Below are 14,488 nucleotides of genomic sequence, written 5' to 3' on the forward strand. Positions count from 1 at the left end.
AAAGAACTATTTGGGGATGCAATTGCATCTGAATCGCAGGAAATCCTCCTACTATGCTTACAGTAGAAAAAGCAGCCATTGCCAGGTCAAAACAGAACAGTTCACCCTCTGAGTCACTGAAATGCTTCAGAAGTGGAATCCCTGAGCAAACTCAGTGCGCACATTGCACACACAGGACTTCTGCCAGCCATGTCACTGCAGAGCGTGTGGGTCACGGCTATGTGCAGCAAGCCAAGCACAGGCTGCAAAGAAGGTTCAGGAAAACCCAGTGGCTCTCTTAAACAGGAAACTACAGAAGTACTTAGAACAAGCCCAAAAATGAGAAATCAGAGACCGAATGCAAACACACATTGAAACATCAGAGGCTAATAAAGAAGCAAAATCAAGACCCTCAGATTGCAATAGCTGTGGGCAGTAATACTGCCAAAGAAAGCACTGCAGGCACCCATGCATAGTTCAGGTGATCGTTGTATCTCTGCAAAATGTGGTTATGACTAAAACAAAGGATTGTTCTGCAGTAAGTCAGCGTTGATTTCCACCTCGAAGCACAAGCACATAGGCTGAGAAGGGGGAGGGGAAGACCCCATTACACAAAGCCTACAACACAAAGAACGTTTTCTAAAATCAGCAAGGTTTCTTTATGACCTCAGCCTTGCAACATTTCACTGCGACTAAATTAGAAAAAAATCTGCCAAGAGGTATGGCACATCATGGTTCCCGTTGGTTTTTGTTTTTCTCCAAGTTTTTAAAGCAGCAAATCTTTTAAATAATCAACCCCAATAAATAATTTGCATTGAAGAAACTTTCAACAAAATTTAATACACGCAACTGAAAATGGAAATAAGAGCCAAGCTGCGTTCCAGGTGCCAGCTGGAGCTCAGGGGCACTGCAAGAAGCAGCAGGCTCTGCTTTCACCACTGTCGTTTCTGACTTTACACCTAGGACCAGATAAAAGGCATGCTTGTACACATCCGGCACTGCAGGCCTTGATGGAGAACAAACAGCAGCATTACTAAATGGTGCCTGGTGGCTTTTTTCCCCCATAGACTGCTCTGCTACTTTTTCTTTTCCATTTTAGCACAAGTTCTTGCAGAAATTATAACATGGTATTTTTGAGAAAGTCTAATTTTAGTTCCACAGAAGACAGACTTCAATTTGTTTAATGCTACTTTTACTAGACAAAGCTTACTAGACATAAAAGTTATGTGCTATATGCTATGCCCAGAAATGAAAATATACAATTTTGTTTTGCATTATTCTGGGTTACTATTTTACCATATGTAATGTAACATTAGCACCAATTTGTAACAAATTTTTCCGCCATTACATATCTGTATATATGTATGTAATCAAACACTGACATAGCAGGCCCTACCCTGTCAACAGGATCTTCTTGTACCATGCTCCACAGACAGAGATACTGCTATTAAACATCTCTAGACCTTCAAAGATCATCAGTGGACTGCAGAAAGCAGATTAACCCAGATCTAGGCTATAATGACAAATGTAAGGCAGATGTGGTTCCAGGAAGTAGAAAAGCAGATGAATTCCCTGCTGTTTTCTGCTAATTCCTAACCCTGAATGGTATAGATGAGAGCAGAAATGTATTCCCAGCATTATGAAATCCCTGAGAACACACTCCCTTTCTGTCTTCTTGGCTTCTAGTAACATCAATCCATGCAACAGACTGATGACTTACTGCTCTGAAGACAGTAAAAATGCAGCTGTTCAATCACCCCCCAAAAAATCACATCAAAACAGCTTCTATCAGCTTTTGTTACCACCACAATATCACATTCCTCAATTTCACCGTCCGTGAAGAATGAAGATTTTTGCCATCCTTATTTTGAGCAATGCAACTTAAAAACCAGATGCCGAACAGCAGACAGGTGCTTTTGTTGAGCAAATGCAACTATGAAATAAACTATTTTAACACAAGGATTCTGTGAAGCTTAGCATCAATTTGTAACACATATGAAAACTTTGACTACTTCCTCTATATAAACATGAGCTAAATTTCTGTATAGATACTGCTTCTGAGTGCCAGTACAAACTGACTCATCCAGTCCTCCGAGAGACATGACAGACATGTCACTATTTTCATACCTACAATTTTTGATAAACTAGAAAGCTTCGAAGAAACATGAAGCGATAGAGGAAAAATATTTTCTGTTGTATTCCTACAGGAGGATTTTACTGCTAATTTCAGCTAGAGATATTTCACAGAAATCATGGAATCATTTAAGATGGAAAGGTCCCTTAAGAACCTCAAGTCAGCCATCCACATAATGCTACCAAGTCCACTGCTAAACCATGTCTCTTAGTGCCATGTTCAAACCCCTCTTAAAACACCACATCATTACCATCGGCAGCCTATTCCAATGCCTGACCACTCCTTCCATGGTAATCCCTGGCACATCTTGAGGCCATTACCTCACATACTATCACATCACCTGAGAAAAGACCAACACCCTCACTACAACCTCCTCTCAGACAGTTGAGCAATAAGTCTCCATGCTTCAGATTCAACAACCTCAGTTTCCTCAGTCACTCCTTGTAAGTCTTGTTTTCTAGTCCCTTCACCAGCTTCATTACTCATCTTCACATGCACTCGAACAACTCAATAATATTCTTGTAGCGAATGGTCCAAAACTGGACTCTGCACTTGAGGTGCAGTCTCACTAGTGCTGAGTACAAATGGACACTAAGTTCCCTTGGCCTGCTGGCCACACTGTTTGTGACGCAGATCCCCATCTTCTTGGACACCTGGGCATGGTGCTAACTCATGTTCATCCAGCTGCCAACCAGCACCTCCAAGTCCTCTTCCGCCAGGCAACTTTCCAGCCACTCTTCCCCAAGCTTACACCACTTTGTGGAGTTGTTATGACTCTAGGGCAGCAGCCAGCATTTATCCTTGCTGAATGCCATAGAACTGGATGCAGCCCATCAATCTAGCCCACGTAGATCCCCCTGCAGAGCCTCTCTACCCTCAAGTAGATCAACACTTCTGCCCAACCTGCTGTTGTCTTCAAACTTACTGAGGATCCTCTCACATCAAGATGACTGAAAAAGATGTTTAAACTGGCCCCAGTACTGAACTCTAGAGAACACCACTTGTGACTGCAGCAAATCTGATTTAATTCCATTCACAACAACCCCTTGTGCTCAGCCATCCAGCCAGTTCCTTACCTAACAAACAGCACATCCATGCGAGCCACAAGCAGGCAGTTTCTCTGGGTGAAGGCTGCTGGAAACAGCACCAAACGCTTGGCTAAACAAGACTTCCTATCATTCTCTCTTTGAAACCTTTACATACAATTAACACCCTGACAAGTAGTTACACACTGTAAAAAACTGAAAACATTCTTTTACAAAATAATAATAAAGCCACAGAACCAAAACAGATTTATTAAATGGCTATCATTTCTTACAGGTCCGCAATAAGGAAGCTCAACAACTCCAGTAACTCAAAGTTTCAATGAGATAAAAATAATTCATGTTGTCTTACAATGCAGGGATATTTTATTAAAATGCGCTCTATAAGGTTTAAGAGATTGTGACATACATCAATGACTTTATTATACAGTAATAATGTATTTATTCTTATAGCCAGCATTCTTTTATTCTGTAATAAATTTAGCACCCAGAAGGTGTCCAGAAAACACCGAATTTGACAACTAATTAAGAACAAATAAAAATATTTTCAAAATAGTACTTGATCATCCTGTCATGTTACCAATTTAATGTGTTTTCTGCTATGGTAAAGCTAATAGACCTACGACAGTTTGCAGATAAATGAATACAAATTTATCAAGCAAAGTTTATGGAAGACAATTTATAGCTAAGACCTTGACAGAAATACTATGCATATTTCTCATCATTACATTTTTAAAAACAGTGCTGGAAAGAACTGGAAAAAGTTCAGGTAAAAAACACAGTAAGTAGGAGTCAAAGTAAAATATTTCACTGGTGAAATTTGCTAAGTAGTAAGCTAATTCCAGTACTCAAGATTTAGGTGTGATGTTATCAATGTCAAAACACCACCTTGAACAAAGAAGAGCTTTCCGTTAGTATACAGCTCTTAAATCTAGCGGAAAGAGTTATAGGAAGTGACAGCCAGATGGAAGCTAGAACAAATCATATAAGACAACAAATTTTTACATGAGATCTAACTACAGATGGTGAAACCTTGTAGTCAAGGAGGGTCAAACTTCTGAAAGGTGTTTTGGCCTACGACTCTGCAGCCTACCTGGCTGATCACAAAGAACAGATGACGGCTGTCAGAAGGTAGATGTGGGAATAGTCAAACACACACCAAAAAACTAGGCATGTCTCGTTGACAAAACGTTTGGCTGTTGCTGGCATTTCTAAGAAGCTGGGTTGAAAAAAAGAAGCATGACATAACACACTGGAACTACCTGAATTTAATTTTTCAAATCCTCAAAGCCAAAACAAGAAATAAAGCCCACTAACCCCCACAAAATTTAAGGATTGATGACTTAATTGCAGAATGAGATTTTATGACCACATTATGAAGAGAGATTATGTTAATGTTTAGCTTTGGAGTTGAAACATTTGAATCAAAAAGGAGCACAGCCTCTCAACAGCATCTTCCAATAGTGAATAAAACAATACATTAGAAAAACCTGTGCTTTAGCTTTTTACTAAAGTTAAAGGAAAAATAATCAACTTTCTCCTTAATTACCAGATAGACATGGTAAAAATGATATTAATTTGCTCTTACATGGAAAAATGTTAAGTATAAAGGTGGGAATAAAAGGTTTTCATATAAACGTATGTATGTATATTAAAGGAAAAAATACATTGGAGAGAGGAGAGGTGTAAAACCAATGATTTCTGGAAATGATAATACACAAGCACTCAGGAAACAAAGCACAGACCTACAGATTGATCAAGGTAAACAATTCAGAGGTTCATAAGCACAGGATACTGTTTCTGTGCACTCAACACTTTGAAGTAACACTTGAGGAATCCTGAAGCAAGTAAGGAGTGTTTTCTCTACTTCGTATCTCATTTAACAATTCTTCTTCTCCACATGAAACGTCCAGCGAATTATATCTGAAATACTGACACATTTTGCTGATGTGAGTAAGCTTAATAAAGAAGAAATTTGAGGAGACTTACACAGCTTGGACACTTCTCTGACATCTCAACTAAATATCTGCCACTACTATCAGCACTCATCTCTAAAATGCTTCTTTTGTTCCTACGTATTTTGTAAATGTCCCTCGTACTTTCAATGTCTGCTAATAAAGTTTTTCTCTCTTTTGTTGGATATCTGACAAAAAAAAAATTACCAAAAACTGAAGTAACTTTAAAGGCTTTTTTTTAAGGCAACTGTTTAATAAAGGGAGTAAGATTTTAAGGAACTACCAGTACACAGTACTAGTTGAAAAGCAAATCAGATTCAAAGGAAACATCACGCTTCATGACCCCTCACCACTCACTCAGGAGCTGGTGGTAGTAAAATGATTTGTAAATGCATGAAAAAATGTAGGGCTTATTTATTTATTTATTTATTTATTTATTTATTTATTTATTTGTTCTGTTACAGATCTAAGTAAATCCTTAAATAATTTTGCTTTCTTTGGATAATATTTCTATGCAGTAGGACAGAGACGAAGAAGAGGGCATAGCACCGTTGCTGCAAAAGAGGGATCCTTTGGTCATGGATTCAGAGATCTCAGAGGCAGCTCTGAAGTAGTACTGGCAAGCACCCATTCAGATCCAGCCAGCACCAGAATCCCAGTGCATGGGAATAACTACTACAGAAGACCTCTGCTTGGGAGATATATGCTGGAGGTCTTTCATTTAGCACTTAACTGAAATGTACAGAAATATCCTCCCCGACAAAGAACCACTGTATAAGGAAACTGTTTTAAATTTCAATTAGAATGAACGAAGATGAAATTTTAATCACAGTCCTGGAAAACTGGCTTTTGCCTAAGGAAAAGTAATAATCACCAGATTTCATTCAATATGAGCAAACAGAAGACTTCAATTTGAAACGGCTAAATTGCCATTAGCTTCTTACTTTCAGTATCGCTCAGTTAAGACAAAAAAAGGGAATGAGAAGTTGAATCATTTAAAATACCTAGTAGGTGGCCTAACTCTAGATTTCTTTCACTAAATACAGTCAGTTGCAGCTATGTGTTCAGGAGAATTCACTTGAGAAAAAAGATTTAAGAATACAGAAGTAGTATCAAACAGAAAGACTATGAAACCAGACAGATATCAGCACAAAAATAACAAGCCTTGAAATCTTTCCGAGTTGCTTCAGGAAAGTAAGAAGTTTTGGCATAATTCCCTGGTGGCAGGACTAAAAGACAACGCAGAGCAACAGAGTGAGCCCCTTCAAAGGAATAAAAGAAAGTTAATAGTGCAGAAAAGACTACTGTTTTGCAAAAGAATAAGATGATACAAGAGCATACTTCAGAAATTAGTGAAGGTCATCCGGGACTTGAGGTGAGCTTGTTTTCAGTCCAGAAGAAACTGATTTAATGAACATATGCTAACAAGTGTTAATCAGCTTTTTAATTTGCATTCAATGCATTTAATAGAGCTGGCTCTGAGCATGTTTTATTTGCTGATGTTCTCTTTGCAAAGTCCCAAACTATAATGAAAATTCCAGAAGACCAACATCATGCTGAAAATGGGGGACAATCTTGGAATAGCAAGCTGCATGTTCCAGGTACATACAAGCTCATTAACCTCCCCTGAACCCCAAGCCAAACAACAGGAAAGTTGATGGGATTCAATTAAAAATTATTAAAGGTCTGAAATTCAATTAATGACAGTCAACAATTTTAGGAAATCAGTTTTCATCAAACAAGCTAGAGTTCATTCTCTGATGAGGTTAAAAACTTTCTTGATAGAGTCAACTGCAAATAGGTAATAAAAACTTCCATAGCATACTCAGTTTTTCTGTATGACACGCCACTGTCTTAAATGATTAACTGGTACCATAAGCTTTCATTAGAACACACATCATATGGATTAAGAATTATTCAGCTGTTGCATCTTCAGCAGCAAACTATGGGGACTATTAATCACATAGTTATTGTATTGATTAAATAAGAGATAGGGAGAAGCAGACCTCCATAGGATCAACAGCTTGCTGTAGTGCTGCAATACCAAAGGTGGATCCAGGCACAGCTCCGTGTCACTCTCTCTAAAGCCAATTACCCTTGCCACAGAAGGCAGCTAAAGACCTGCAATTTCTCTCCTGCAATTCCTATCATTAGTATTTGACTTACTGAATATTAAATGAAATGACTCAAATTGGCTTAAATTTTTCCCTCCACTAATATTGTGGCAATACCTTCAAATTTCGGGTTTAAAGGCTAACACTCATGACCACCAATTCCCATTTGTGCTGGATTAGTGAGCTTTTAATATTTTTTGTGATCATAGTAGAACTGCCTTATTTCTATCAGGAGAACACAAGTATCAAGTAAGTAAATAAAGCCACATTCTTGCTGCTCACTCAGCACAAAGCGTGCTCCAAGTTAGGACATGCACTCTCCTTCTGAATGGGAAGCTACTATAGAGAAAGATGGGCAAGGTTTGAAGTTTTACTGAGGAACTCTAACTCAAGACAGGTAAAAAGAAAATTGTACATAGGTCTGGCATGGCACGAGTTTAACTGTCATCACACTAAGCAGCTCACATTACTTAAACCATAAAGAAAAAATACTCAAGCATCTGCATTTTCACACGTGAGAAGGTGTCACATTTAACTTGAGCTGATCTTTGGGTTATCTATGTCTTCAGCAGGAAGTAAGAGTGTAAATGAGAGCCTCAACACTTAGCAGATACATTTCTTCCAAATGCACTCTAAAATTTTCCAAAGTTATGTTATTATATAGATCTTGTAAAAAACAATAAATAAATGCAAATAGAAAAATAGCACATAGCAAGCTGGTAAGCAGAAGAATCATAACCTCAGACAACAGAAGTATATCCCCTTGACACTCCACACAGCCACACTGCACAACCTCATTTATGAAGCGATTGAACTTTGCTACGATAGCAATGCTGAACAACCCATTTACACCCTCATATTTTTCAGAGGATCTGGCATGAGAGGAGAGGACTCATCAGCTCCTAAACCAGTGAGAACAATGATCTTCAGCTACTGAAAATACATAACCTCTGATAACCCGTAACAAAAGTAAAACCTTATTCTACTTTATATGGTGTGAGAAAAACAGGTTACACATGACACCGTTCTCCCCTACCCCTGCTCTCTCCCTCCTCCCCTCTCTCAGTCATTATCCAACACATCATCTAAAGAACATTAAAAAAAAAAAAAAAAAAGATACAGAAGTATTTATTTATATGCATTCCCAATCTGAAGCTCATTAAGTGTACTAGATTTCAAAAACAGAAAAGGACTTACCCAACGTGTCTTTGAGATTTTTAACCAGAGAACCTTTCTTCAAGCTGTTTTTTCGCTCCACATAATTTGATGGCACATAGCCCGTTTTGTTGGCCGCGTTTCTTACCCTCCACCATGTCTTGGAATCATCTAATAGCCAAAGACGCTCATTTTTCTTGATGTCAAGTTCTTGGTCCTGCTGTGCAGTGTAATCCCACTTTGCAATAACAATAACTTCTTCTGTCATCTTTCATGGAGTCCTTCTGCAACAAAATATTAAAACATGTTCACCAATCAATTATATCACGCAACTCTTGCTCAAATTTTTCAGGCAGTTCTGAAGTATGCAAGAAAGGGGAAGGGAAAAATGAGGAGTGATACAGAGAAAATAAAGCTCAGAATTGAATACCTTCTTTAAAAATAAGAAAAGCCATAGTGACCTTTCTTACTTTTTCTGCCACTGAAATATGGAAACTCCTTGATAATAAAGTCCAGACATAAGATTGCTTCTGAATGCATATTGAATATTATTCAGTTACACATTAACACAGTGAAAGTTATAAATGCCCATTTAGTTTTTGCATATAGCATCATAAAATATTGAAGTTAGCATTCAAAGTTCTGATCTGAGAAAAAAATTGACCAGTACTTCCTTCCATCCTGGTTATGACATTTAATATACCAATCCTATATTCACACTCATACAGTCAGATTACTTCTAAGTTTTCTGCATTTAAACAGTTATCCATCTTTACTAGGAAGTTAAAAATGCCTTAGTAAGTAATGCACTTCAGTTAGGAAATCTCTGCCATCGGAGGGTACTGCTTCAGTAAGCTTTAATGCAGAGCATTTTGTAAAGGGAGCACACAAGCATAGTTTTAGAAGAAGCATTTGCTTTGCCTTTGCTGCCAGGAGAAGACCAGCTTATCCCAGTCCTATGCAGGGTGAAGAACAGCACCCACTGCATTCTCCCGCATCTCCTTCCATTTTTTCCTTTCACTATACTTCTCCAGAGTGAAGATCTAGTAATCCTTTTTACTTATCCCTATAGCACAAATGATCTTTTCAGAAACTATTAGTCAGTTGCATGAAGACAACCATGTGCCTCCACATTTTTCTACACATCTGGTAATTACCAGAAACAACACAGCTCTGTGACAGCCAGAAAGTACAACAGCAAGCAATGTCAGTACCACTATGACATTCCAGTATGTTATAATACTAAACAAAACAGATTTTATTTTATCCTCTAAATCCGAATCATGGAACTGCATCAGGGAAAAAGACCTTTAAGATTATCAAGTTCAACGATCAGTCTGACTTACTGAGTCCAATTGTGTCTGTTTAACAACTCCAGAGATAGTGTCCCTGGAAGTGGAACTGAACAGATGAAAGGCCTGGAGCACCTCAGCTGAGGGAGCTGGGCCTGTTCAGCCTGGAGAAGAGAAGGCACGGGGGAAATCTCATCAATGTCTATAAAAACCTGACGGAGGCTCTTTTCAATGGTGCCCAGTGCAGGACAGGAGGCCACAGGTACAAACTGGAGCACAGAAGCTTCTTTCTGAATACCAGGAGCAAACACTGTGCAGGTGACAGAGCATGTCACAGGCTGCCAAGAGGCTGCGGGCTCACCCTCCGGGAATATCTAGAAGCTGCCTGGCCATGGCCTACGGATCAGAGGGAACAAGAGCGCCTTGCCAGCCTCAGCTGTTCCACGAGCCTGAGATTCAGCTTCCTCCTGTTCCAGTTTCCTCAGCCACTCCTCATATTAAGTTCTGTTTCTCTAGAAATTCTTTGAAAAATTTCTGAGGAGTCACTTCAAGTTTTCTAGTTACCACTGGTCCTTTGTTTCCTCTTTTTTTTTTTTTTTTTTTCCTGGGGGGTGTGGGGGGGTCAGGGAGGAACAGAAATAAGCAGAAAATGAGAATTTGCAAACCAATGTAGCATACTCATACAAAACAAAACAAAAAATCCATGGTTGTGGTTTCCCAATAAACAAGAATTTAGTAGAAACAGATCCCAGCGTACTTCAAATTATTAGTATCCAAGGATCTTCTGAGCATGATTTGACTTCACTGCCTCATTCTTAGCAGTCCACAACTGTGTGGCAAAGTCTGACATCTAACAGTAGACACAACAGAGGTTTAATGCACCATTACCTCATTCAGAAATTGTTCTGTTCAGGATGCAAGTTATACATATCACTTCATTCAGAAAGGGTTCCATCTGCAATTTGTAAGCACACACACCTCCTCCACTTCCAATGAGGAAATGCAGAGGAACATAAAGTAGTTTAAAACTCAATCTGAATATAGGCGTTCAAGGCTGACAGCCCCGAGATGAATTTGAAAAGTTGAGATGTTTTGAACAACAAAGAATCAGAACTCTGACAGTTCAAAATGCCTGCAACATAGGCAAGTAGAATTGGTATTACAATAAAAGTCATTATACCTTTAAAAAAAATTCCTCCCCCTAAAACAGCAATTCTGTCTGACACTGACAAAGACATAGGAGAGCCCGAGCTTTGGAATGCAATCTCCAATAAACCGCCCTGCTTTCTGACTCACACGAAATGGGCAGATAGCCTACAAATCGATATGCTGATGTAGCCAGGGGGAGATTGCAAACAAGCGTGTTCTGGATGCCGCTATTGTCAATATAATCTCTCTTCAATTTAGATCGGTTCATTTTATGCCAGCAATTGTAAAATGGTCAATTCACACTATTCCTGAGGATATGGAGGGCATGAAGAAAAAAGACACTATCAGTTGGCTGACAGTGTCACTACACCGACCAATTTCAGAAAGGTTTCACAACACAAACAGGTTAAAATTATCTACCCGTATGATGAGCTATTAATTGAAAATAACACACTATGCATAATGTTTGACTAACGACTAATGGAAAGCTATTAAACTTTTCTTATTCCTCTAAATCCAAGAAAAAAACATGCAGAATGGTCCCTTATTGTAAAAGTCATCAAGCTTTTCCCCAGAGTGCTGCACGAGGACAGAGGAATGAGAAAAACATACAAGCATGTCAGGGCTGATGGCATCAACCATATGGACCTGAGAAATTCCCTCAGGACAGGGAGCCTAAGCTACCTCATTTCCACAATTCCAGCCTGTTGTTACATAAAATTGCCACTCTGAATGAGTAATGATGTCATGCCTCCAGCAGGCCCTTGCCTTACACAGTTTTTGCAGAAATGTAAGGGATCCAAGGCTCTCAGGTGGCATGCTCATACAGAGCCCAGCACACTACAGCATTTGTGGTTTTGCTCAATGTCAATGGCACAAGCATTCCTACCCAAGAGGAAACTGCTTCTTTATGGAGTTAAAACATACCATACATCTGCAGTTAAACATCTGTTCACTTAAAGCTGTACAGATGTGTCCAGAGGGTTTTTTTGGTTGCTGTTGTTGTTCTTTAACGTGAGGGATCATGATCGAACTTCTTAAAATTACTTCCTTACAGTTACTTCGTTCAGGTGGCTCCATGAAGGATAATACAGTTCTTCCTGTGACATTTGCAGAGCTAACATTTCCTTGTATGTGAATAAGGACACATTTGTTCTCCGGGAGGGAGGCTGTAGAATTAAGTTCTGAAATGTTTCTGCCACACAGCAGAGTGCCAAACAAAGGATTAGAAGCAATGACATAACTAGATCTGCAGAAAGCATAAGGAACAAAAACCATTACAATCTTCCAAAGCATTCAAGCATTCCGTGTAAATTTGACATGCATTCAGATAGTGAAAATTCCTCAGTATATTGCTTTTAGACTGCACAATCAAAAATACTGCAGTTCCTGTAGACTCTTTGCTAACACAACTCTCTAGTATCAAGAAAACCCATTTCTGCTAGGAGCACACAAGCTTGTGACATGCTCCTCCTCAAAAAGTTCAGAAGCTCTAACAGTGAAAGACCAAACCTCCTCACATCAGATATGAGTATCTCACACTTTGAAAAGCACCAAGGAAAACAAAACAATGCAAGCTTTGGGATATATCCATACTTTCAGCCTCTCTTCTCAGCAAGAGTTCCCATCACTGCTAGCAGTGCCAGTTAGCTGATTTGTTGTTCCAGAATCGTGTATGCGAAAGTGTTGTAACTAATCAGTTAAAACCACAACAGTTGTATGCTCTAACTGCATGAATGTTAGCAGACTATAAAAGTTAAAGCTGAGCTTGTCTATCAGTTGAGATCTTTTGAAGATCGTATCAGACCATCTCTAATAATGAGTGGTAAATGGCACAGCTTCCAAGTAGAAGGAAACATACGGCTCAGGCTTACACTCCAGAACACGAGTGCCACCAGGCAAGCTTTAGTTATAACCCCCAGCGCAGCTGCAAGAGTCCAAAAATAAAAGCTAGTTATTTTCCAAAACTTTGTCTGTTTGAACTTAATTTCTCCAGAAAATATGTATGTTTCTTAGAATCACAAAGGTTGGAAGAGACCTAAGAGATCATCTGGTCCAACTGTCGACCAAGCACTGGTATTTCCCCACTAAACTATGTCACAGTACAGAATCCAAATGTTTCTCAAACACCTCTGGGGACAGTAACTCAACCACCTCCCTGGGCAGCCTGTGCCAGTGCCTGGACACTCTTTCAGAAAAGAATTTTTTCCTAATCTGATATTTTTTCTGGAGATTACAGCTAGAAGTTAGAAGTTCAGTAAGGAAAAAGTGAAAACAAAACTGAAAGCACTGCTCTGCAAGAGAAAATTCAACGTTAAGTACTGCACTAGAATGGTAAGTGGTTTTATTATGGTGACTTCAAGCAACTCCACTGTAATGGCAGTTTTAATAATGCTATCAGTTCCAGAGCATCTTTCTACTTCCTTCTGTATCTAAGGTTCACAGAGGCAGCAGTTAACTTGAGAGGTAACACCTGCACTATGTTTCACCAGAACAACCACTAACAGACAAAGCCAAAGATAAAATAACTCAAAAGTGAAACACTAGCAGCATGATGTCTTGTGATCCTGTAAGTGCTGCATATCTTTAAATGAAAACAAAACTTAAGAGCAAATGTCAAAGAAAATGTCTTTGGGTGTAAGAAATTTATTTTGAAAGAGTTACTTAGCTGGAAGTAAAAGAGCAGCTTTTGGCTAAATCAAAATGCATGTCTTGGTGAGGGAAAACAAGACAGGATGAGATGATAAAAAATGACTTACTGAAAGTGAATTTCTCATTCACGCATACAACAGCCACCAAAACTTTCCCTCTGTTCTGAAATATGGATTTTTTTAAATCATTTCCCAGAAAAACTGCAATACTAGGAACACCAGTGTGCAAGGATTAGATTGAGTTCGGATGTTTCAGACACTGAGCCTCCTTCATCTAGCTGATGGCTCTGTTAGGAGACAAGTTCTACCTTCTGGAGTAGTGTCGCTCCTGCTGAAGCCCACATGCAAATGTTCTAACTCAAATAAACCCTCTGGGGAGAGAAACTGGAAAGAGTGCCCAGCTATGAAGGCAGCAAACAACAGCTCAGCGAAGGGAAGTCACTTACAAACAGACTGCACTGAAAGGCTGCTCAAACAGGTGAGGGACAATAGCTAATCCTATGACAAAACAATGCAGGCAACATTTCAGAATATTTCTGTGAGCTTAAATGCAGAGAAACTTTATCTGTTCCACAAACTTGTAAAACTGGTGGTGATTTTTAACACACAATGAATTACTTGCTCAGTTGATAGTACTTAACAATATGAAACTTTGCAATGTTGTTACACAGATCTCTTTCTATTGAGATGTTTCTTTCAGGGTAGGGATAACACATTTCTTCCACACAGACCCCCTCCAGCATGCTGTCTGATCTGGAAGCTTCTCCTGCAGGCTGATACCAGTTCCCTGTGCCACCATCTGAATGCCCTGTCCCAGCAGGTAGCACAGCAGCAACTCGTTTTGCCTGCAGGAGCAAGGCACAGGATCATGCCAAGGACGTGCTTAGAGCAGCCAGAGCACACAGGAAACAACACTGAGCTTTGAAGACTCTCTAAGAAAAGTACTTGGCTCTCCCTGTTCACCATTTATTTTGCAAAATGAAATGCTGCTGAAAAATGACTGACAGTAATGCCTT

General features: G+C 39.2%; 1 protein-coding gene across 2 annotated transcripts in view; it reads right to left on the minus strand.

Annotated features, from left to right (window-relative positions):
- Positions 1 to 14,488, minus strand: part of NCK2 (NCK adaptor protein 2) — an 81,533-nt gene that overhangs the window by 18,767 nt on the left and 48,278 nt on the right. For both annotated transcript variants that reach the window (XM_065741110.1, XM_065741111.1), the window contains exon 3: positions 8,423 to 8,664. In XM_065741110.1, the coding sequence (XP_065597182.1) occupies positions 8,423 to 8,648 (226 nt within the window). In that variant the 5' untranslated portion in view covers positions 8,649 to 8,664. The remainder of the gene's footprint in view (positions 1 to 8,422; positions 8,665 to 14,488) is intronic.

The sequence above is a fragment of the Cyrtonyx montezumae genome, unplaced genomic scaffold (genome assembly GCF_038088225.1).
Source record: "Cyrtonyx montezumae isolate F1298 unplaced genomic scaffold, pur_monq_1.0 scaffold_3, whole genome shotgun sequence".
NCBI lineage: Eukaryota > Metazoa > Chordata > Aves > Galliformes > Odontophoridae > Cyrtonyx > Cyrtonyx montezumae.